General features: G+C 46.6%; 1 protein-coding gene across 2 annotated transcripts in view; it reads left to right on the top strand.

Moving 5' to 3' along the window:
• Positions 1-3,089, top strand: part of HPCAL1 (hippocalcin like 1) — a 66,181-nt gene extending 63,092 nt beyond the window's left edge. For both annotated transcript variants that reach the window (XM_074861568.1, XM_074861569.1), the window contains exon 5: positions 1,904-3,089. In XM_074861568.1, coding sequence (XP_074717669.1) covers positions 1,904-2,001 — 98 coding nt within the window. In that variant the 3' untranslated portion in view covers positions 2,002-3,089. The remainder of the gene's footprint in view (positions 1-1,903) is intronic.
• Positions 3,090-23,258: the final 20,169 nt, after the last annotated feature.

Genomic DNA, 23,258 nt, shown 5'->3' with positions numbered 1-23,258 from the left:
CTAGCACTTCATCCCTGACTTCACATGTGGAAGGCCCTAAAATAACATGATTAAAGTATTTTTGTTCTGTGGAAAATAACAGCACATGCAGATGTGCGACAGAGTAGCAGTCACAGAACCTGCTATATACATCCTCCATCTGTTGTGCTTTGTTGCTGAAATAAAGTCATCTTATTTCCAGTAAAATACCAGCCCTGCAAGCCATGCAGTGCCAAGCGATAAAGTCTGCGCACGGGAAGCATGTGTGCTCTTGGTGGCTGGAAATGTTTCTTATTCCCCATTTGACTCTTGGACACTGCAAATAGATTTTGATTTGTGCTTTGCTTTTAAGTATTACAAGGAGAGGGGAAAACTAATAAATGTCCTGGTAGTTATGAGTATCCTCAGATGGAAGAAAACACTTAAGAAAACACTTGGTTTGGGAACATTAGCTTAAAAGCCAGAAATTATGACAGAAGTATGCCACAGGTTTTTGAGCTTCTGTAGTTTCTTCAAGAGGAAAGTTTACTTGTTGCTCCCTGTTGGACCCGATTTGGGTACTGGCCGCCCAAGGCAGACTGGGAGCATCCTCGGACTGGTGAAAACCGGCTGGATGAGCTTGTACCTCCCTCACCTTGGGGGCACATGGCCAAATTCGCAGCAGGCAGCTGCCAGGTGTTCATGTGTGGGTCCTGCCTGTCTCAAGTGAAGCAGTTTGGGTTGAGTAAGGGTGGCCCTGGGGTGTTGTGTGAGGGTAGGAGTGGGTCATGCTGGGAGCACAAGGTAGATGGGAGATCACCGGACACAGGGTCAGGGACACAGCAAATGCTTTGTTGTCCCTGGTTCATAGGGAAAACTGTTCCATTAATATTGCTACAGCTTATTTCTGCCATGGTTCAGAGTGCTGGAGCAGGAGAGCACTGGTGGTAGCAGGCAAGGCAGAGGCTGCTCACAGGTTCCTGATGGCATTTGTGCAGGGGATTGGTCCTGAGCTCAGGAAAACCTGCCAGGAGGCTGGGTCTCCCCAGGATGAGGTCTGGGAGACCAGATGGGATCTTTTATCCTTGCTGTACTGAACCGTGCTGTGCCATGGGACTGTTGGAGCCAGGGAATGCTGGGGCAGTTGCTCCTCATGGTCGCTCCTCCAGAGATCACCTTTTCAGACCCACAGCGTCCGCCCAAGTCAGTGCCTCTGGCCTAAACCAAAGATGTATAAACCAGAAATGCTCAGGAGTGACACGTAGCAATAGGTCGCTCCCCAAAGGCTGACTTTTCTTGCTGCCCCATGAAACCAGTCCTGTTCCTGTACACCCAGCAGAGCACAGCAAGTGGCTTGTAGAATCACAGAATAGTAGAATAGTTTGGGTTGGAAGGGACCTTTAAAGGTCATCCAGTCCAACCCCCCTGCCATGGGCAGGGACATCTTCAACTAGATGAGGTTGCTCAGAGCCCTGTCCAAACTGACCTTGTAGGCACAGGAGAAGTCATCACTGCTCAGCCCTACACATCACAGCAAACAAGGGGGCAAAGTGTCAAGATTTGGGATATTTATGTTTAAAATGTAGTAATATAAGCATCATTTTCAAAGCGTACACGTGTTCAGGTACTGTACCTTGTGTTCATGTGTCATGTAATTTGTATAGTCTGGGTATGCTTTTATATTTGGTGCTGTCTTTCTAAAGAAAAAATAACAATTATTATGCTAGATTGTTTTGCAGAAGAAAAATGTATCAGGGCTTAAGGGCTTGAGTAGGATTTGGCTGCTGTGCATTGTACTAAATTCCCTTCGATGCCTTTGTGATAGATTAAATATACATATGTTGCTTTGGTGAGGAGGGGTTGGTTTTTTTTAAGCTACAGCAATAGTGGTGGCAACAACTGACTTCTTAAAAACTATTTCCATTTTGGTTTTCCTCCCTTTCAGGTAAACTGTCGCTGGAAGAGTTCATCAAAGGTGCCAAGAGCGATCCCTCCATTGTGCGGTTGTTACAGTGTGACCCCAGTAGCGCAAGTCAATTCTGATTAAAGTGGACTGTGCACAGAGAATCTCGGCTTGTGTCCTTCAAGCTTTGCTCGCAAACGGATGCCTTCTCAACCATCCCTCCACACTTTGCGGATAAGATCCCATTGCCAGATTGTGCGTGTGTGTGTCCGAGCGAACCAGCCCTCGCTCCCCTCACTAACACCAGTGCAGCTCTCCTTTGGCAGCTCCGTTTCTGCTTTCCAGTAACGTTATGATTCACTCTACACATTTTAAACTTTAATCGAAAGGTATGTTTACATGCAGCTACAAAAGAGTTCAAATCGCTGGTGAGATACCACTTCACTTAGTCCATAAGAAAGGTGATGTTCTAATAGTTCCCAAGAAGATGCTAGGTAGGACTTTTACCCAACATAGCAGATGGTAGATAATTTATTTTGCTTCAGAAATTACTATGTAAAAAAAAAAAAAGTGGACTGAATGGAGTAGAAAGTTAAAAAAAAAAAAAAAGGAAAAAAAAAAAAAGCAGCTTTCCTGGGCATGGTTCCAATTTTCTTTTTGAGGAAAATTGCTTGCACTTATCTAATGGTCTTTACTTTCTTTTAATATATATATAAATTATATATATATGGTGAAGTAAAATTTTAAATATTTAGGTCATCTATTTAAGGCATAAAATAGAATTTGAGCTTTGTTTCTTCTAGTTGTCTGTGATTTATTCAAATCTTGGAGATTGTTTTTTTGTGATATTTATGCATTAGCAAATTGCTGTTCCAGAAGAAATGCATGACTAGCAGTTTGTGGATATTTCACTCTGTTTAATTCCTGAATGCAAGTATTTGTTCATTTTTACTGTCAGTCATTCCAACATTACTGTATTAACAAAGGATCTGAAAGGAGTTCATCCTCATTTTGTATTTCTCAGTGGAGTCCTACTTTCTGGTGGTTGCTGCATTAAATGGCTTTTGAATGCCCCGAGGTGACGTGACTCGCACTGCTGTTCTCAACTTGGCTACACCTCCTCCCTTTTGCTGTCAATATGTTAATAGTCTTGTGCATTCCAGTGTTATTTAATATCTGCCTAATGCCAAGAAATATTAATTGAAATAAAAGACTAATTTTCTTGTCACTGCCTGTCTTGGTCTAACCCATGCAACAAGTTCCTAGCATCGCGTGTTTGGGGAAGGACGAGGCTAGCTCCCTGCCTGAAATGTCCCCATCTTGTCCAACACACTTTGCCTTGTAAGTACGTACCTTTTTTGGGAGCCTGCTGTTGTGGCTGGGTGAATGCAGCAGTATTAGTCCCTGTGGGTGCCTGTGGGTTCCTGCTCCCTCCCAGCTGGGTGCTGGGTGAAGGCAATTCCTTGGTGAAGACCTCAGGAAGATGACAGCTCAGTTCTTCCTGGATGTGGAGCAGCTCAAGACAATGAAAGGAAAGCTGCCAGCTCTGCTGACTGGGCTGTTGTGACCATGATTCACAAAATAAAAGTATCTTGATCCTGTCAGGTACCAGGTGCATGCTATTGGAATAATGTTTGACACTGGTAGTGTGGAAAGCAGTTTTTCCCATGTTCATCAGGTCTGCAGGTAGCTGCTTAAGCCTGTGCTCTCTCTAGAATAAAGTATCAACAAATTATTTGGCCCAAGGTTAATGTTAAGCATGTAATTAAAGGATTTTTGCTGTGTAGAATGTCCTAGTAGTGGTTAGGTGTTAATACTTTAATATTAAAAAAAAAAGATAGTTATAATATCCAAATGGAAATGTGTTATTAGGTCAGACTTGGTCTACAGTACAGACTCATGTCAGTGCTGCCAAGCAGAAAAGTGTGTTCATTTTTTTCTCTAGAAATTCAAATTTGAGCTATTGAACCAACAGTCCTTTCAACCTCAACACCTGCTGATGAGTGCAACCTTGAAAGGGAGGTTAATCAGAAGCCGGACCGCTTTCCCTGGGCGAGCCCAGCAAAAAAAGCAAACTACTGAGGAAAAAAAAAGTAATTCTATGGTTACTTATAGTCTGTCTCCAGCCTATTTGTGTTCATGCTGGCTGTCTGGCTGCCAGAAGATGCTGTGGTGTTAAAGATACTGCAGATGTTCTTACACTAACGGCTAGCGGTTGTTTAGATGCAGATCAGCGACTGTGGGCTTTATTGTCTTGTCTGTGGGATGGTGCCTCTGAGAGGGACCGCAGCATTTGAATCTTGTCCGTGCAATATTAGAATGAGTCAGGCATATTTTTAGTCAAGCATTGCACAATATCCTTTTCTTAGGTAGCAAGGATGTAAAAACTGTTTTGATGTAACATTCATAAATGCAGCAGTTCTTCTGTCATCGTTCATCTGCTCTTGCCAGTGGGACTTCTGTCACCTCTTTCACCTTTTCCTGACATTTCTCCCCTTCTGGTTTCCACTTCTGTCTGTAGTGAATAGCAGGTTTAAGTAGCTGTTTAGCAAAGCCCAAACTCTTCTCATTTGAAAAGAAAAAATATCTCCTTACAAAAGCTCTTTTTAACCTTGTTTTTGCAGAAACAAAATGGAAGCGTCTGAATTTTAGTGGTCAAAAAATTCCCATTTCTTTGACTTTATAATTTTTGCTCTGAAATGTGCCAGGGTATCCATGATGGAGTTTGCTGCCTGCTGTGGGCTGACAAGCCCCTGAACAGCCCTGTGCAGACACTGGGATTGTGTCCTGCTTGGTTTGGTCCAATTTCTTCTGCCTTTCTCTTTGCCTCTTTAAACTTTCCAGTCCCAGGTTAGATTTTTTTTTTTTTTAAAGGTTGTCCCCACTGCTTTCCCAGCTTTTAAGGGCAGGGTGGATTGGCTCCGTTTCAGACCGGGGTTGGCACAGATATGCAAGCAAGGCGCTCCCAGCTTGCCTTTTGAAAAGCAAATGAGGAAGATGCCCAGGAAAGGTGGTCACGCACAGCATCCTAGGGGGACCGGGGAGATGCTCTGAAGCCCAACCAGGCTGAGCTTTTCAAAGGTGGCTTCTGATACAGGGAACCTTTTGATTACAGGCCAGCTAAGTACTGAAAATGGCTTTATCTGCTGCTGCCAAACAGCTCTCTTAAGAAAATGAGACCTGCTTCAGAGGCTGAAGTTGTGCATCTGCAGTCACTGGGTAACTTTGAACATCTTGGCTGTGCTTTGAAGAGTTCCTCTGAGGAAGTGTCTGCTTCCCTGGCTGGTAACGAGGACTAGGAGGAGAGAGCAATTTCCAGGCCTGTCCTTCAGGGTGTGTCATTTGAGAGTTGATCCAGGCAGAGTTCAAAACCAATGGAGAAATCAATGAAAATCTCACAGAGCTTTACTGCTCACTGGGCTCTGGAGGTGTCTTTTGGGGAGGGACTGGTGTGTAGGGAGGTTAATCACTTGTGAAATGATGTCCAAGTGATTAATAGAAAACTTCAACTTGTTAAGTGATTTTGGTGTTTTGGTGAAGTGTATGTTCAATAAAATACTGAGTCTAACATAGTGAAAGTGGAGTTTAGCACAAAAAAACCCCATCAGTGGGTCCATTTTTACCTCGCTTTAATAAGCTATGTAATTATTTTCTCACCACAGAGATATTTAGCACTCTGAAAGCTCTGGCTAATTACTACATAAATTCAGGCTTTTCTGTATGAATTGCAGGTCCTGTTAAGCTAATTCAGAATTATGTCATTGCCTTTCAAATTAAGTTAATGCCTGTCTGGTTTCAGCCTAACTCCAGCCTGGGTGGTGGAGGTGTTTGGATTTGGTTTTGTGTTTCTCTGTCACCAGGTTTGCATTGGCCCTTTGTTTTTAAATAAAGCCCTTTGCAACATAATTTTAGCATTAGCCTCTCAGTAATAAACTTATGCGAAGAACAACGTGAGCATTTCTGCAGCCACCAGGCAGATGGTCTCCATGGATAGTCCCTGATCCATTATGCAGGGCACCATCTATTCATATTTAAAGGTTAGGAACAGCCATCAACTTTAATGGTCCAGTGGGCAGACTGGCATTTTGAGATCCTCGAGCTGTGTGATAGCAGATATATTGCTGATGAACCTGATAATTGCTGTTACCTCTTTTGGGATGAGAGATGCTTCACTGAAAAGAAGGAAAAGGCGGGAGGAGAGCAGAGTATCTCTCAGTGTAGAAGCTTTGGAGATGTGCCTGCATCACTGGGAGCAGTGTGCTTGCAAGCAGACCTTACCTGTTGCCTATCTGTACCAAGTGTGATGGTTTGGACCCCGACATGCTTCTGAACATGGTCACTGTGGTTAAAAGGCAACCAGTGCATCACCAGAGGGTTGGGTTATTTCCAGGCTGATGGCCATGTCACACAGAAGAAGGAGGCGAGGAGCTGTCGCAGTGGTTGCCTGGTGTCTTCAGAGACACAGGGCTAAGCCCATCACCACTAGTTGTGCAGGTTATTTTAACAGGCTTGCAGCAGGCTGGCTCTTCCTGATGGAGGAGCAATTTATCCCGAATAAACCCTGTACTGGTTGGGCTGTCACTAGAAGGAATCATCTCTCACCTGAAGTTGAGAACAAGGTCCCCTCCTTGCTTCTCTCCATGCACATTCCCACACTTTGGTATTTGGTGCATGCTGGGTCATCCTCAGCTCCCCCAAACCCTCCCTGCCTATAGGGCTTACAGCTCTCAGTACATCTTTGGTGTCTTCTCTACCCCGTACCTGGCACCAGGATCTGCATCACTAAAACTCTGGGCACTGCCATTTCACAGCTGTGCTCCTGAGTCCCTACCCCAGCATTTTTTTACTTGCACTCTTTTGCCTAGGATCTTGGTAGCTTCCTTTGCCTTAACTGCATCTGACATGCAGCAATATGGAAGTCGGTGCAGAAGACAGGGCACACAAGTCCAAGCTGGTCCCAGATATATTATAGCAAATATGATAAATTACATCCTGGATGAAGTTTGCCTCTGCATTCCTGCTCCTGTCACCCAGGCCATTCTGCAGGTAATGAGGTGTAAGCAAGGGAGCGTGTTTCTCCCCGGTGATGCTGGCTATGCCTGCTCTTCCCTGGCGATGGGGATGGGGTTGCACTGCAGAAGAGAGCAGGACTGGGGACAGGTGCTGCCTAAGAGTCCCATCCTGTCAAAGACACTCATGGTGAAAACTTGAATTGTCTTTCCCAGGTTGGGACACAGGCATCTTTCCAGTTGCTATTTGCATTTTGCTCTTCAGCAAAGTGAAATAACTTTTTCACTTTTTCAAAGTGAAGAAAGTAATATCCCGAAAGCCCAATGTGGGTTAAGATTCAGCCAGTGTTGAATCCAGACTTCCTCCAGAAAAGTCTGGAGAAAAGGAGGCTAAGGAGAAACATTGCTCTCTACAACTACCTGAAAGGAGATTGTAGGGAGGTGGGTGTTAGTCTCTTTTCCCAAGTAGCAAGTGATGAGAGGAAATGGCCTCAAGTCAAGCCAGAGGAGGTTTAGATGGGATATTAGAAAAAACAACAAAAGCATTATCAGGTATTGGAACAGGCTGCTCAGGGAAGTGGTTGAGTCACCATCCCTGGAGGTATTTAAAAGACGTGTAGACATGGCACTTAGCGACGTGGTTTAGTGGTAGACTTGGCAGTGTTAGGTTAACAGGTGGACTTGGTGATTTTAAAGGTCTCTTCCAACCTAAATGATTGTGTGGTTCTGTGAGTCTAGAGTCCCGGCCCTGTGGCCATGCACGGTTCAGCCTGTCCTCACGGGCAAGAACAGCAATGTATTTCTTCTACATACTAAAGCACCTCTGATGCATTCCTTGACTTGTTTGCACAGAAGGAAAATGCGAACTGCCATGTCTAGCTGGTGTTTCCAGCATGGGTACGTACAAGAAGAAACACACTCTTCCTACCACGTGGGGTTTGGGTTGTAGCCAGTGCTGTGCTGAGCACACCTCAGTGGTCAAGTCCAAAGGAGGTATCTGGCAGGCAGCCTCCCCAGGGTTTGGTCCTTTCCACCACTGCGGGACCCTATGTTGCTTCTGAGAACTTTTCTCCTGCATCTTCACTGTGGTGGTGACTACAGACATCCCACGCTCACTGCACTGTGGCCATAGGAGCTCGTGGTGGGGGTCTGCAGAGAAGGGCTGGGGTGCTCCTCACCAAGGTCTTAAAACAAATGTGTGAATAAAGCTGGAGAAGAATCCAGTAAGAGAAATCACAGGGTGGTTTGGAGAAATGCTGAGGTGCCCAGACTCAGAGAAGAGTGCCAGCTAACCCATATAATTAGGCTATTGGCCCGTCCCATCTTATGGAGAAACACAGAACTGGTATAGATAATCCTGTGCCAGAAGCTGGGATTCATCTTCCATTTGGGATGTTTCTCCAGGGGCAAAATGTCTTCGTGAGTGTTTTTAAAAGTGTTTTGGGAGCAGCCAAGGGAAAGGCTATGTGCTGAGCATCACAGCATGGAGCTGAGGAGCATTGTCCTCCTGGGGATGCCGGGAGTCGCTGCTTGCTGCAGCCAGCAGGAGCAGCAGGCTGCCTGCCTCCAGCTCCCCCAGAGGGATCCATGCGGGACCACCACTTCCCCGCCACCCTTATTGCAAAGGTGCAGTGGCAAAGCAGTGGTGGGAGAAGAGACCCTTCCTCCTTCTGCCAGGCCCAGCAGGTGGGGGCAAATGTCCTGCTCCTGGGGCTGCGGTGATGGCTGGACCTCTCAGCCGAGAGCCAGGTTGCTGCTGAAGCTGTGTGGTTTTCCTCTTTATTCTTTTTTCAATACTTTCCTGGACCCTTTTCACAGCCAATCATTGATTCTACTGCTGAGCGGGTGCTGTGGGCAGCAGGCGTAATACTGGCAGCTGGTTCCTTGGGGAAAGGTGAGCGCAACGACTGTGCCTGAATATGCCACTAATAGCCAGGAACAAAACACAAACACTGCACACACTTTCCTCGGAGAAAAGAAAATAAAGTCAGCTAATTTAGATGTTAGTGTTGCACAGCTGTGGTTATTCCTGTACTTAATAATTCCTTCTGAATTATTAATACTTGAGGGGCTTGTAACAAGCAGGTTTGATGCCTGCTGAAGGACACAGGTAGCAGCACCGCATGCATATGGTGACACCAAGAAGCAAGGCTGCACGCATGCTGGGGACAGTATTGATGCTCCAGAAATGAGTTGCAGGTGCCAGGGTTTGCCCCACACTGTGTCATCCTCCGTCTCACCAACTTTTGCGCCCAGCGAGCTGCTGCTGCCAGGCACCCTGGCCATGCTGAGGAAACGTAGTTTTTGGGGAAACTGGCTTTGGTAGCCACCACCATGCCCCACCTGGGGAGTCCTATGGGCTAAAGATAACTGTACATAAGAACTTAGTTTTTAAGCAGGAGTGGCTTAAGCTAGCTTAAAAACAGCTGTTGAACCCTTCTGAGATACTTGTCAGGAGATTTCATAGCCACGTCTCACTGAGCTAACAGTGCTATCAGCTGCCCTTCAGGCATGCCACCACCAGCCCGCTGTCCCCCGTGGGACCCAGTGACAGCTGTCCGGTATAGCAGGTCTTCCAGGGCTGGCCTCTGTGGGGCCCCAGCTCTCCCATGAGGATCCAGAAGTCTGCTGGACCAAGCCATCATGGGCCACGTTGGTGAAATCTGCAGGACTGCTCAATCAATTTAATTCATCAACTCCAGGTCTGCTCAGCCAGCACTGCTGGAAACTAGGTAAAGAACAGAAAAAAATGGTTGTTTTTTGTTTTTTTTTCCCCCGTGAGTGTAATGCTTTCCCATAATGCCTGTGAAGGGGGGGATGCTTGCCACACTGGCTGCACCTCCATGTGGCCTCTTCTGTGCCCACAGCATGGTACCCAGGTGATGGTCTCCAGGCAGCAGAGGCCAGGGCCACCTCAGTTGCTATGGCAACACTCAAAAAGGAGCCAGGAGTTTAAATATTTTCTCCTCTCAAAGCAAGGCAACTTGCTTGAAGCCCTCACTTTTCATTTTGGATGACTTTGCAGCCCCCGTTAACCTTCTGTGTGCAGTTCACAGCACCCATGCTGGGCAGGATGCTTGAATGGGCCAAAAAGTCCATGCCAGGCAACATGTGTGTGACCGTGTGTGGGATGGTCTGGGGAGGTGGCAACAGAGGGGACCAAAGCCTTCTATTTCTCTGTTCTGTTACAGTAATCATCTAGCAGTTACTCTCAGGGCAATTGTGCTTTGCACTGCCCTGCATTTTTGGGAGGTTTTGACACCACCCAGAATACAGGGAAAGGGATGAAGGGAACTGTTAAAGACAATTATAATGAATTTCCATGTTCTGGTAGCTGATTTTCAAAGCTGATGTTAGACCATTCCTCCACTAGCCACCAAGGTTTGTGCTGTTTCTTGCGTTTTCAACACCATTTTTCTGGTTTTAGTTTCTTCTGTGCCAGCTGCCTTTGTATGCTGCTTCCACCTGGCTACAAGTTTCAGTGCTCTTATTTGGCTTGTGTTCTTAAACTTCCTTTTCACGCTTGAGCCAGCACCAATTGATGGTAATTCCCCCACCAGCCCATGCTTGCTTGGTTTGGGTGTGCCACAAATCTCAGCAAGCCTCCTCGCAGCTGAACCTGCCTGCAAGCAGGAGGCACCAGTGACAGCCACATGTCTTGCCAGGAAGATCATCTGCTCCTGGGTTTCCTGTAGACCATGTGGCAATTTCAGAATTATCCAATCATCAGCAATCATCATTTTGAGTGGCATGAACTGCCACATCTCTTGGAAACCTTTTCTGTACAAGATCACCTCTTCTAATCTATGTGCACTTGCTAATGTGCTTCGCCACGGTGTGGCTGAAGAGCTGCTGTCACCAGGGGTGAAAGCGTGAGCATGGGCACAGGAGCTGACACAGACAGTGGGATCAAGTGCACCTTCAGCAAGTTTGCAGATGACACCAAGCTGAATGGTGCAGTTGACACGTCTGAGGGACAGGATGCCATCCAGAGGGACCTGGACAAGCTCGAGAAGTGGGCCCATGTGAACCTCATGAGGTTCTGCACCACAATGTGCAAGGTCCTGCAGGTGTGTCAGGGCAACCCCCAGTATCAATACAGGCTGGGGGATAAAGGAATTGAGAAGGACTTGTGATACTACAGACAGTGACTGAGTGGAGTGGGAGGGTAAGCCATGCTGCTGGGCCAGAGCTCACCTTTGGGATGGATGCCTTTCCTCTGCTCCATGCTGGCTTCAGGCAAGGATGAGCCTTAGAGGGAAGTGGTACACTGGCTGCTGTAATAAGCAAGACAAGGGAAGTAGTTGTTCTGCATGGGATGAAGAGCAGTTCTTCCCTGCCCCTCAGCCACTGTGGAGGTCACATGAGGGGCTGTTTCCTCATTGCCTGGACATGAAGCCCCCTGCAATTGGGTGTGCCAGTGGCCCAGGGAAACAAGAAATGGCCATGGACCTCAGCAGGTAATGAGCTCAATGCAGATTCCTTGCTGGACTGGCATGCCAGGCACAGATGCTACTTGAATACATGGTCACCAGATCTCACCTGGACTGGGTAGCCAGGGAAATGGAGCAGAGAGACCTGTCCCAAGTCTGGAGGAAGAAGAGGCCTAGCAGACCCAGTTGGACTTTCCCAAATAACTTCAGGATTCAGCAGCAAAAAACCCCAACATGTTCTGACAACAGCCAAGGAAGCTTGGCCATGATGTTATAAATTATATTTTCCCAGAGCTACTGTCTGCATCCAGCCATATGAAAGAACCCCTGTCCCAAGTGCCCTCGGGCACTGGAAGCTGCACTGACAGGCTCATCAGCTCCTCACATCTAACTCGTTAGGTCCTTAGCTGGTGTAATTTTGGCACATATCAGCTAGCAGTCTCCCAGCTATTTCCTTGGCAGTTTGGGAATCAGCATCTCTTCTGTCTTAGAGGCCAACCAAGGTCAGCATCAGCTCAGGCTTCTCCATGTCAGGGGCTTGGGCAGGTTTAATGTGGGAGGGGAGCATTTCTCACGCTATCCAGGGAGAGGAGAAGGGACTTTGGCAGGAGGAGAAGACAAGCCACCCTCCTGGGAGCTGCTGGTTCATGGTACAGTTTGGGTTTACACCACACCTTACCGGCTGTGGCCAGGTGCTTGTCAATGGGAAGCCAGGGGTGCAGCAGCTCCATGTACCTGAATGTGCTGCTGAGTCATATCACCTAGTCTGTGTGTGTGTGTGTGTGTGCACAGCTATACTGGGCATTTATTTTCAAATTGCCACCATGCATGTCCAGCATGGTGCACACAGGCAGGCTCTGGCAGGGAGGAAGCAGCAGGAGCATGCTTGCAGCATGGCCATCTGTGCCAGGGAGGTGTGTGGGGACAGGGACGGAGAATATCCCATCCTGGACAAAGCTGCCAAGGCATGTAAATACGGGGTGCAGTGCAGTGACTGGTAATGCCAAATGGTGTCTCTTTACTCAGGATCTTCCCATAAGCTTTCTTTAACCAAGCACAAAATTCAGCAACAGCATTTAGAAACTAGGGAAGGGCAAGTGGGCAGGAGGAAGAGGAGGGGACCAGCAGTGGGAGGCTGAGCCTGAAATGTAGCCTGTGGATGCGATGGTAGATCAGCCGTGTAGGATTTACACTCACTAAACAAGGAGACTTTCTTGTGTCCACCTGCCACCAGCATGGAGCTGATGGCACGGGCAGCATGGTTCCTTGCTGCATTACTTTATACTACTTACAAACACTTTCCTAAGGATGAAGATAAATGTCCTGCCTCTGGGTTTGCCTTGTTCTCCCCTGGGATGAGCAATTCCCACCTCTGTCCTGGAGCACCAGTCATTTCAAAGTCTTCACCTCCATCAACTGCACAGCCCTCTCTTAGGGGCTTTTTCCAAAGCAAGACTTCTAATTGATTCCCTCCTCAGTAATGTGATTTAAATCACCTTTCAAACACCAGTCATTTCCACACCTTATTGCAATAAGGACAAATTAGCACCTTAAATGAGAGGAAGGTGCTTCTAGGAAATGGGTTTAATTTCTAAAGGGTTTTTGAGAAGGGACTGCCAACCTTGGATCAATTGGTTCCTCTGCTGTAGGTGTATGAAGGAAAAGGGCACAAAGAGGAAAAAAGGGCACATCCCTGTGTTGTGCACAGCACCGATACAGAAAAATGCTTTCTGAGTGCCATAGGGGGCACCTGGGAGGCTACCAGGGGATTGTGGTGGTCCCTGCCCACATCCTGCCTTCACCTGCACCAGAAGCTGACAGCCACAGGGGGTACATTTTTCTGGATTGCCCAGCACCCTCTAAAACTCAGAAGTTTCAGTGCTAAATCAAAAGGTAGCTGGAAATGAGCCCAGGAGGGTACAGGAGCCTGTGCCCCACTGCTGGTACATAACCACCTGTGTCATTGAACAGTGGTGAGATTTACCTTCCAGCTTGGTTCCAGGTCATGCCTTTTCCTTAAAAATAGGGGGAAATTAATTTTTAATGTAAAAAATAGTGATGTTGGGAGGTGTTGAGACCCAGATGCAGGGGATGACATGGTGGAATTGCCTCTGGAAGCAAAGCTCAAAGGCACATCGCTAGCTCTACCCAAGCGGATTGAGATGATTTTAGTACTTCAGAGAATTGAGCACAGCCTTACCAGGCTGGACAGATGTCTTGGATGACTAATTAGTGATTGACAATGAGTTGGAGCCCACAGGCATCCCCTGTCATGTCTGGAAGAGAGAATGGAGTCACACAGCAAGGACCTGGGTAAGATGGGGCTGGATGAAACCAGTGACCAAAGCCACCTGCTGTGACTTTAGGATTCATACAGATAAGAAGAGCTGAAGTGAATGCATTTGACCCAGGCAGGTTTTTACCTTTATTCCTGTATCTTAGAGTAGCGAGCATTTTTTTTCTTCTCAGAATAGTAATATTTTACTATTTATGCCACCAGCATGGCAGTGAGAAGCAAAGCTTCAGCAGTTCATTTCCTTAATCAAAAGCTGCAACTGCAGCCCCACACAGCCGTGGGTGACAGCAACCCAGACTGAGGAACTGTCGCCATCTGAAATGCCACAGGAAAGGTTTTATGACAGCCTGCTGAAACGAACAGCAACAAATTGCTCAGATCAGGTGGTACCCACCTGAGTGCACCCAAAGAGCAGAAGGATGAGAGGGTAACTGCTCATTTATATGAGCCTCTGGCAAACATGATACCAGATTATTATTAGTATTTTTTTTAATGACTCCAAGGCATGGTCTGAGGAACTCCAGACCAGTAAACCTGACATCAGAACCAGAGAAAAAATGGTGGAAACTGTAACAAAGTGCAGACATTGCAGATCCTAGGATAAATGTGATGTATTAGGGAAGAGACAAAAATGGGCTTTCACAAGTGGAAGTCTTGCCTGATGAATCTGCTCACAGTCTCTGCAGGAATGAAGAGGTAACACATTCCTAAATGGTCTGACAAGGGAGGGGTAGATGGATGGACGGATGGATAGGTACAGTGAGATAAGGAAGTTTGCTAATGATACAGGATTGGGGTACAGGATCATCGAAGATGGTGCAAAATACTGCAGAAGTGTTTCTTCATATTGATGACTGGGCAGTAAAAATGCTAGTTAAGATACCTATTATTAACTACAAAAAAAACAGGACTCAGAAAAAAAGTAGTTCTAATTATTCATACACTTCGGAGTCCAAACTAACATGATATTTGGATCACTTTGAGTAGAGGTTTGAAAATATCAGCTGAATGCTCGACTTATACCATGAATAAACTTTTGGAGAGCCTTCGGGTTTAGGATGTTACTGAGCTGGGTAAAAGGGTTCCCCAGGCACCACACATATTATGTGGAATTACAGTGGCCTCCAAAACATCCATCTTCTGCTCAGGCATGGCCAGTCCTCCCTGTGAAGCCCGTGTGCCAGTGTTTCTGTGCCCTTAGCTCCTCGCTTGACAATTTAAACTTTCAGGCTAGTTATGTGGCAGCTGGTACCTGGCTAAATCACGTACAGTATCAGCGGTACTCGCACAGACCAATGGCAAATAGCTCCACAGCTGCTTAATGCTGGCAGGGAACATTTTGATCAGCCCATCCTGACCCTGCGGCTAACACAGGTCAGCGAATCTGCCTTGGTAATTTGTGTCCCAGGCTTGTACCTTTGGCCCAAGGCTGGAGATGATGCTAAACATCTACTGTTGGACTCCTGAGTGTGACGTCAATAGTCTTTTGTCTTAAGACAGGTTCCAGCTCAGCTGCATCCATCTCTCTCAAAGATAAATTATATTTTATTGCATGGTATTGCTCGATAGGAAAAAAATCTCATTAGGCACCAGCAATTCAGCACTTAAAACTCAGAGTAATAAATAGCTTGACCAGGGTAGTTTTTTGTCCCTTTCCACTTTGTCTTTCTTTTTCCCCTTTCTGCCCACACACACACACACAGGCTCTCAGGAGACACAGAGGGGCTGGTGGGATGGCAGAGGATGGTTGCACGGTTGCATGGTTGTACCTGGGCATTACTGGGGACAGCACAGGGAAGTCAGGACAGTGGAGATGTACTCTGCCACGCTGCAGCCCCACTGGCATCATCTGCCCAAGCAGGATGGTTTTCTTCTCCAGGAGGGGACAACAGCAGGAGAAACTTGAGGCCTCTCCCAGTGCATGTCTCAGGGTGCATCCAAGCCTCGGCTTACACCCAGACTAAGCTGTCCAGCCCTGGGTATGGGGTGACCTCTGCTTTTCATGTGCAATAAGCACTGTAAGGCATCTGGCTCCAGCCCTCCTTGGGCCATGTGGCACTGGTCTGGCCCTGGGAAGGGGACATGGGCAGGAGTCCAGGGAGCTGGGGACAGCGGGGCTTATCTCATGCAGAGATTTTTAGGGAACCATCACTTCACCAGCCTGCCCTCATCTCTCAGCAGCTGCTCAGGGACTCTCAGGGAGTCTCCACTGTGTCCTGCAAACGCCTGGACTTGGTGGCATCAAGCAGAAGGATGCCTGAGGCTGCTGGCAACCCATCTGGAGGGATGCATCCTGGTCAGAGTACACTGGTGCTGTCTGCTCTGGCCTCCTCCCTTCCTGCCATCTTCCCCCCAACTCAGAAGCCAACGATTTAAGGAGTTACATTTTCCCTGCAAGCACCATTTCCTCTTGGCTCACCTCAGCACAGGTCAATTTATTTGCTAGTAATAAAGACAATTTTCTCTCTCTGCCAAAAAATGAAGTGTGCAGGCAGTAACCATAGCCTTGGGAAGGTCCCAGAGCTGAAGGTCTGGATTGCTGAGAAGCAGGTGGCAGCAAACACCGACCCTCAGTTTTGGGATTAAGGAGGGAGCGGGTGAAGCGAGACCCTAACACGAGCTGTTGCTGCCATCTAGCCATGCCCGCCGCTCAGGCACAGCACAGCCCTTGCCCACACGCCCTTTTTAGTCTGTTTTCTGTGCAAGTGTTTCTGCATCTTTCCTCTTCTGAGCCACCAAGGAGAAGATATCTTTTAAGGTCTCTTCGTTTAGCCCACCCTTTCTGAGACTGCTGCCACAGCTGCTGCAGTACTTAGAGCCAGGACACGCAGCAGCTCAGTGGTCAAACCAGGGTGGGATATGCCGGCTGCTCTCCCTGCTCCCCTGGCCGTGGGCTCACATCCAGGGAGTGCTGTGGAGCCACGTTTGCTGGGTTGTGTCCTTCCACTCACTTGAGGTTCACCTCCCCTGGGGGGAGACACCCTCCCTGCCCTGATGCTGGCATGGACATCAGACCCTGCAGATCTCCCACCACCCTGCCCAGTGTCCTAAACCTGAGGCTGGGAATGGGTCTCTGCTTTTGAAGCCATTGCCTCTCTGCAATGCCTGTAGTTATTGGCTGACCCGGGAGGATGAGCGAATGGTGGTCCCCAGCCTGATGGGCAGCACATTCAGCTGGGGACACAGGGAAACTGCTTCAGGAAGGTGAGATGTCACCTTATGAGGGTCAAGGCTCCTGGGGGAGGAACCTTCTTCAACCTGTGGAGCAGGATGCAGCTCTTTCCTTTGCTCCAACAGCCACACTGTGGCTTTGGTTCAGCATCCATTACCACTTCTCATGCCACTCTGCCTTTCTTTTGAGGCAGGAGTGGGTCCTCTCTCCTCAGAGGCAGCTGCCCAGTTTAGATATATTTTAGCACTGGAGCACAGGCACCTCACCAAGCAGAGCCCCACCAGTGAGAAGGCAGCCAAGGAACTGGTGGTGTTGGCAAAACTTGCTGCTGAATCAAGAGGACTGCGTGGCGGGGCTCAGCCCCATGGCACTGCCAGACTTGCTGGGGAGCGGGCTGAGGACAAGTGCACTAGGATTGGAAGGGGCTTCAGGAGGTCTCTAGCCCAAGCTCCTGCTCCAAGCAAAATCAGCCCATGGTTGCTCAGGGCTTTGGCCACTCAGGTCTCAAAAGCCTCCAGAGATGGCACCTGGCCAGCCCCACCAGCAGCCGGGTACCTTCCTGGCTGTCCTCATGGGGAAAGTTCCTCCTTGCACCCAGCCTGACCCTCCTGGTTCCAGCTTGTGTCCATTGTCACTTAACATCAGCAATCTTGCAAAGCTGCTCTATGGGTGATGACATAAATCAGTTCCATGGACTTACTGACCCCCCAAAAAAAAACCCCTGACATCAGTGAACATAAATTAACCTCAGAAGCAATAGAGGAGAATAAAAAATGACACAGAAATAGCTACTGGAAGAGCCAAGCCTTGGACTGGGCTCCCCAAGCAGGAAGCTGAAAGCTACAGGACATTTGAGGTAACAGCCTTAATAAATAATAAAAAAGCCACTCATGTTGAAGTTTTCTGTGTATTAAAAACCTCAAATCCAAGTTTCCCATTTCTGTGAATGGATGGGAAGGGAGCTTTCTTTGATTGGGGGGTTTTTTTGAGCTGTGCAATAGTTTAATTATTACTTTGTACATACTTTTTCCTTGTACTTTCTTATTTGTGTTTGTTCTTGCTAATAACATCTTGCTCATGCTGCGGTCTGACATCAGGAGTGTGGGATTCATTTGAAAGCTTTCCATTTCTCTCCTTTCTCCTGTCTTCCCTGGCTCTGACAGGCAGGGGTTTTTGATGCTTTTTTTGAGCTGAGCTCCATCTTGCGGGCTTTTGCTTGGCTAATTAGTCACCACATCCTTATCTCTGAGAGGATCTCCCTTGGCCCCGGTCAGAGGAACACCCCTGCTTTGCTAGTAGTCAGGTATAATCACCCACTGGGAGATGAAACCCACATGGCACAAGCAGATGAGTCCTATAGCACATACCTCCCGGGGAGTCTGGCGAGCCATCCTGGCAGAGTGCAGGAGGAATTTCCCTCCCCTGAATCTGCAGCCTCCGTGGCGAGTTGGATTTTCTTTTGCTTTTCACTTTGGTCAGATGCTTTAATGGCTTAATATGAGTTTTGACTGCAGGAAAGCAGGACAATCGTCAGTGAGAAATATTTATTGAACTGCTACAGTAAAATGCTGTTGCTACGGATGAACTATAGTTAACAGCAAGTAACTGGAGTTTTTAAGCAGGAGTTTTTTTATCTAGCAACACAATAGATGGTTTTTCTTCTTGTTCTCACAGTAAGGGCAGCAGCACCTCCATTAGCTTACTGAAAACTGCATCCACGTTATCCTGTTCAAGCATTGCAATCCTATTCCTTGCATTAGTGCCAACCTAGAGCTAGTATCTTGTTCTAACCAGCTAGCTCAGTAGCCAAATATAAAAGGGTGATGCTTAAGCCCACTGAATGCCCAAATCCTGTTCTCCCAAGGTAGGGAACTGCATTTTAAGGATGGATGAAACAATACCTGTGATTACAAAGTATTGTGGGAATCTTTCATACTGAGCTGCTACTGTTGCCCTTTCTCAGCTGGTATGGGGTGGTTACTGTGTTCCCAAGGTATGTAGACTGACCCTGCACTTCCTCAGCAGTGGTAAGGCAAACCAGCTGGGAGCACTTTGCATCGCTGGTCCGAAAGTGTCTCTGCCTTTGCTTCCTTCCCTGAATTGCTGCACCGCCTTGCTGTCTCTTGACCGCTTTCTGGACTGGAACAGGGCAGTTGGCTTTGTACCACAAAGGCAGGGTGAGACAATTAGTCCTTTGCAAAGCACTCTGAGAGCATGAATTGAAGAGAGTACAACTGGAAGGCACTTCTTTTTTGTGGGAATACTGTGGGCAAGACTGGGACCAGCTCCCTGAAATGAGGGAGAGGAAGAGGGAGGGTTGGTTTCAGTGTGCTAATGCTTTTGTCTTGAGGCAAAGACTAACAGACTGAAGAAAATTGCTGCTGTAGTGCAAGAATCAAGAAACACATGCAAATAAGGGTCTAATATGAGTTGGACTGTAGCAATATTTGCAAGATAACATGGACATACACAAGACTGCAGTGCACTCCCCCAAGGGAGCTCTCTTCATTTGCCAGCACTCGGGTGGCCTCTCCTTGCTGAAATGGAGGGGATTCAAGGGGCCACGGTTGTCCTTGGCCGAAGTGCTCACCTTTGCATTAACTGTCAACACGCAACGTCTTGGTGGCTGTACCTCTCTGAGTGCTCATCATCAGCTTTCCAAAAGTGGCACCACTGTGGTTTAGCTGCTCTAAACATTTTCTGTATGCAGAGGACTACAAAACCAGCTGAAGAGCAATAGCAAAGCTTGCCAAAATATGTCCCAGGTCCACATATGCTCCCTGTTCTCCATGTACTTTCAGGATAGTCAGATACAGTGTTTTAACTTGCTAAAGATGAATTTGAATTGGAGGTATTTGTGACATGGCTATTGAAACCAGACCATAGCCACTGAGATACCAACTGCCTTCAAACTGTAAAGAAAACCAGGCGATGCACGCCAAAACCACACTTCTCTAGAGCAATTACTTCTTCTGGTATTGATCAGTGCTTATTTCAAGATAAAATTAAAAATAGTAATTATTACTGCAATGATTGATGACCTTTTACTTTTTAACAATCAAATAACATATTCATCTAAGCTTGTGCAATTCTTGGGGATAATGATTTTTATTTTTTGTGGAAGAGGGTTGGTTTTGATCTAGCTTTCCACTTCAGTCTTATTGCAAACTGGTGCTGTGTTTAGCTATAAAAGATCTGTTTAAATGATAGTACTTGCTGGGGGTGAGGTCTGCAAGAGGAGAGCTCTCTCTCCAACTCCAGATTTGTTCCTGGACGAAGCCTGGCTCCTCAAGGTGAACTGTGGGGTCACTGCTCAGTGCTTCTCCCAGCTCTGGGTTAGTCTGCTGGTGCAAATGAGGTGGCAGACTTCCCTCTTCCAAGGGGATTCATGCACTGACACAGTTTGTCTGCAAGGCCTATGTTATAGCCTACAAGTAAGCAGCTTAAAAATTAAATTGCAAGTTAAATGCTCATGCAGCAACACGGGGGCAGTCTGCCCCACAGTACACTCTGCCAGCAGTAACTCTACGTTGTTCCTTACTTCCTCAGTCTACTCCTTTATTTCAGTATTCTGCACTCTCTCCTTAACATGTTCCCACCTTTGATTCTCCATCTGATGTCATTTTGGTGTTTCTCAACTTTTCTTTGGTATATGAAACTACATTTGCACCAAAGGATGTCAGCTGAACTCCAGCACAGGCCATGTATAGCCATAGGTGGACTTATGGAAGGTCTCAGCTACACTTGTTTCAGACCTCACATGGCTTCACCACTCAAGAAAGAGGAATGGGGTGATGAGAAGCCATGCCCTCTGCTTGGGGACATGTCTTGGTATTTCCCTCAGATATTGCTCCCTTTTTCCAAGAGTGATCCCAAGAAAACACACGCCACCATCACCGGTGCCAGTGAGAGGAGTGACTGCTGGGGACAGGAGGAGCAGGAATGCCACAATCTCTCCAAAGAGTCCAGGAGAGTCCATGTGTCCACAGTGAGACAGACACAGCACTGCACAGGGAGTGGTTAGCAAGAAGTGAGCTGAGAGGCACAGGCTAGTCTTGATTCCAACTTTGGTATTTGTTGAGCTAATTACGTAAGACAGATGCAGCCAATCTCAATTTTTCTGGCATGCAGCTCCTCCCTCCCTCCAGTATCAGACAAGCTTGCTCCAGGGAGAAATAATTCAGATGTGCAGTTAGAACAACTGGATTTGACCAATGAACATGTCAAACTGAGCTAAGTCTTTAATGGCCCAAGACTTGTGGAAGGGAGGTCAAACCAAGCCACTGGAGTTCACTGCTTGCTCTGTTACATCTCTGCTGTCCTACTAGGAAACATATTTCCCTACTTTGGAGGGTAGGAAATGCCCATAGTCACCAATTCCTGGCACTTGGGATATTTTAAAATCAATTAAAAATGTGGAAATGGACCACTAAGATTCTATGGAAGCCAAGAGAGCTGTGATAGGAAGGATATATACTCATTATCTCAAAAGTTCAGAACATCTGCTCAGGTTATTTTTGTTTGGTTTGGGTTTGACATACCTGCCAGGAAAAATGAAGGTAAATAACTGAGGTCAGCTCTATCTCTTTTGGGGAGCATTATAAATCAATCAAAATGCTTATTAGCATGTTGCCACTACCCTGGCCTCCAGCAGAGAAACAATTTTTTTTTTTTTTTTTTTTTTTGAGACAAAACCCTGTGAAATAGCTGAAATAACCAGTCAAGTTAAATGCAGATAAAAAATTGGCAGCTTGCTGAAGTCCTCTCACAGCTTTCAAGTGATTGGCTTCAAACTACCTGCTGGAGCTGGTCTCCACTGGCTGTGAGTAGAGGACGCCAGACTGTCACTGGCCCAGCAGGGCACTAGTCACTAATGCAGGTATCACACAAGGTCTCACTATGGCCATACTCCATTCTGGCTCCACCATCCTCAGCATTCCAACAGACAGGTTTAAAAAGTGACTACCTCCTTTAGACAACTGCCGGCTGTCCAAGGGTACTTTATTCTGCATGTCTGTTGTTTCCCACAGTTAAAATACACTTAGCTCTTCCAGGGCAAGACTGAGATGTGAAATTGTTACAGTATTAACATGTTACCATTCATTACTTTTGCTTTTATGCTAAGAATCAAGTTTTCATGAATTTGGAGAAGCTAAAAAACCCCCAAGTTTCTTTGAGATTAAGGCTATTGCTCCATGATGTGTATGTATTGAAGTTTGCACCAGTGTAGTTTAGTAGCCAAACAGCTGGTGACTGTATGCACGAGAAGTCAAGTGCCATTTCAATTGCAAACTTGAAGCTAGGAGTAAAGCAAAACAGAGAAATGAAAAGTCATTTGGGATGCTTCAAGATACTCAGGAATGACATACCATCACTTTTGGTTACCCTACTAGTTCAGCTAGTGAAGAGTGTCTGTTGTCTCGGCCGAAAACACAGAATGGAGGTTGAGCACTGCCCTTCACAGCTGCTTGGAAGCTTGCTTTCTCATCTTGCTGGAGTCACTGTTTCTACGAGCAATGCTACCCTTTGGATAACCCTTTCAGTTTTAACACTTACGCTGACTTAAAGAGTAAGCTTTACATACTTTTCTATACATTAAGGTTTTCCTCTTTACACATCAGGCATTGCTAAGGAATGCCTGCAGTCCAGGACCTTCTGGCAGACAAAAGAGATCCAGATCTGGGACTGATTAGTTTGTCAGAAACATTTTACAATTTTAGTGCAAGTGGCAGCGAGCTAGCATCAGGTTAAATAGAAGTCAGAAAGCTCTACTCCAGTAAGCAGACTCACTAATTTTATCATCAACAGACCCTGTATTAGCTCCTGGTATTTACTAGTGTCATCTATCACACTTAATCCAAAGTCAAATTTTAATGGGGTAGCACATGTTTTCATGACAATAAATAAAAGTTTCTAATTGTATTGCATGCACAAAGGATGTCAAGTCCCATCTCATCATCCATTTTATACTAAAGCCCTAGGCAACAAGGGTCAGAGTAGTCATCACCTACCAGTCAACCACAGTTTCAGCTTAAGTTTTCCCATGACGTTATTTTAATCCTCACACACATAACAAGCAGCTTGTCAGTGGCAGCCACGAAGCCCGTGCTGTAGTCTCTCATTGATGACTAGATGTGTTTAAATAGCCATCAGTCCTAGCCACAGCAGTTACAGACTAACATGAATTAAAGCGCCCTTTTTACTCGCAATATGCAGTTGTGTTAAGCCCATGTTCAAAAGCAAATGTGATCCCACAAAAATTCATGCAGTATTCAACTTGACACTCAAGCTATATCTAATCATGTATTAAAAAGACACAGTTTAGTTTCCCTACCCATTAACGGGTTCCCCTTTGCTTCAGTAAGCTGGGAGGACAAGGGTAGGGAAAGAGATAGCAATTGTGTTACTCATTTATTAATAAAGCTCTGGGCTTGCAGCATCTGGTCTGTCTTCATATATGCTGTAAGAGCCATCCATGACAGATTAG

Source organism: Strix uralensis, chromosome 3, assembly GCF_047716275.1.
Source record: "Strix uralensis isolate ZFMK-TIS-50842 chromosome 3, bStrUra1, whole genome shotgun sequence".
Classification (NCBI taxonomy): Eukaryota; Metazoa; Chordata; class Aves; order Strigiformes; family Strigidae; genus Strix; species Strix uralensis.
This window is presented reverse-complemented; position numbering and strand designations above follow the sequence as displayed.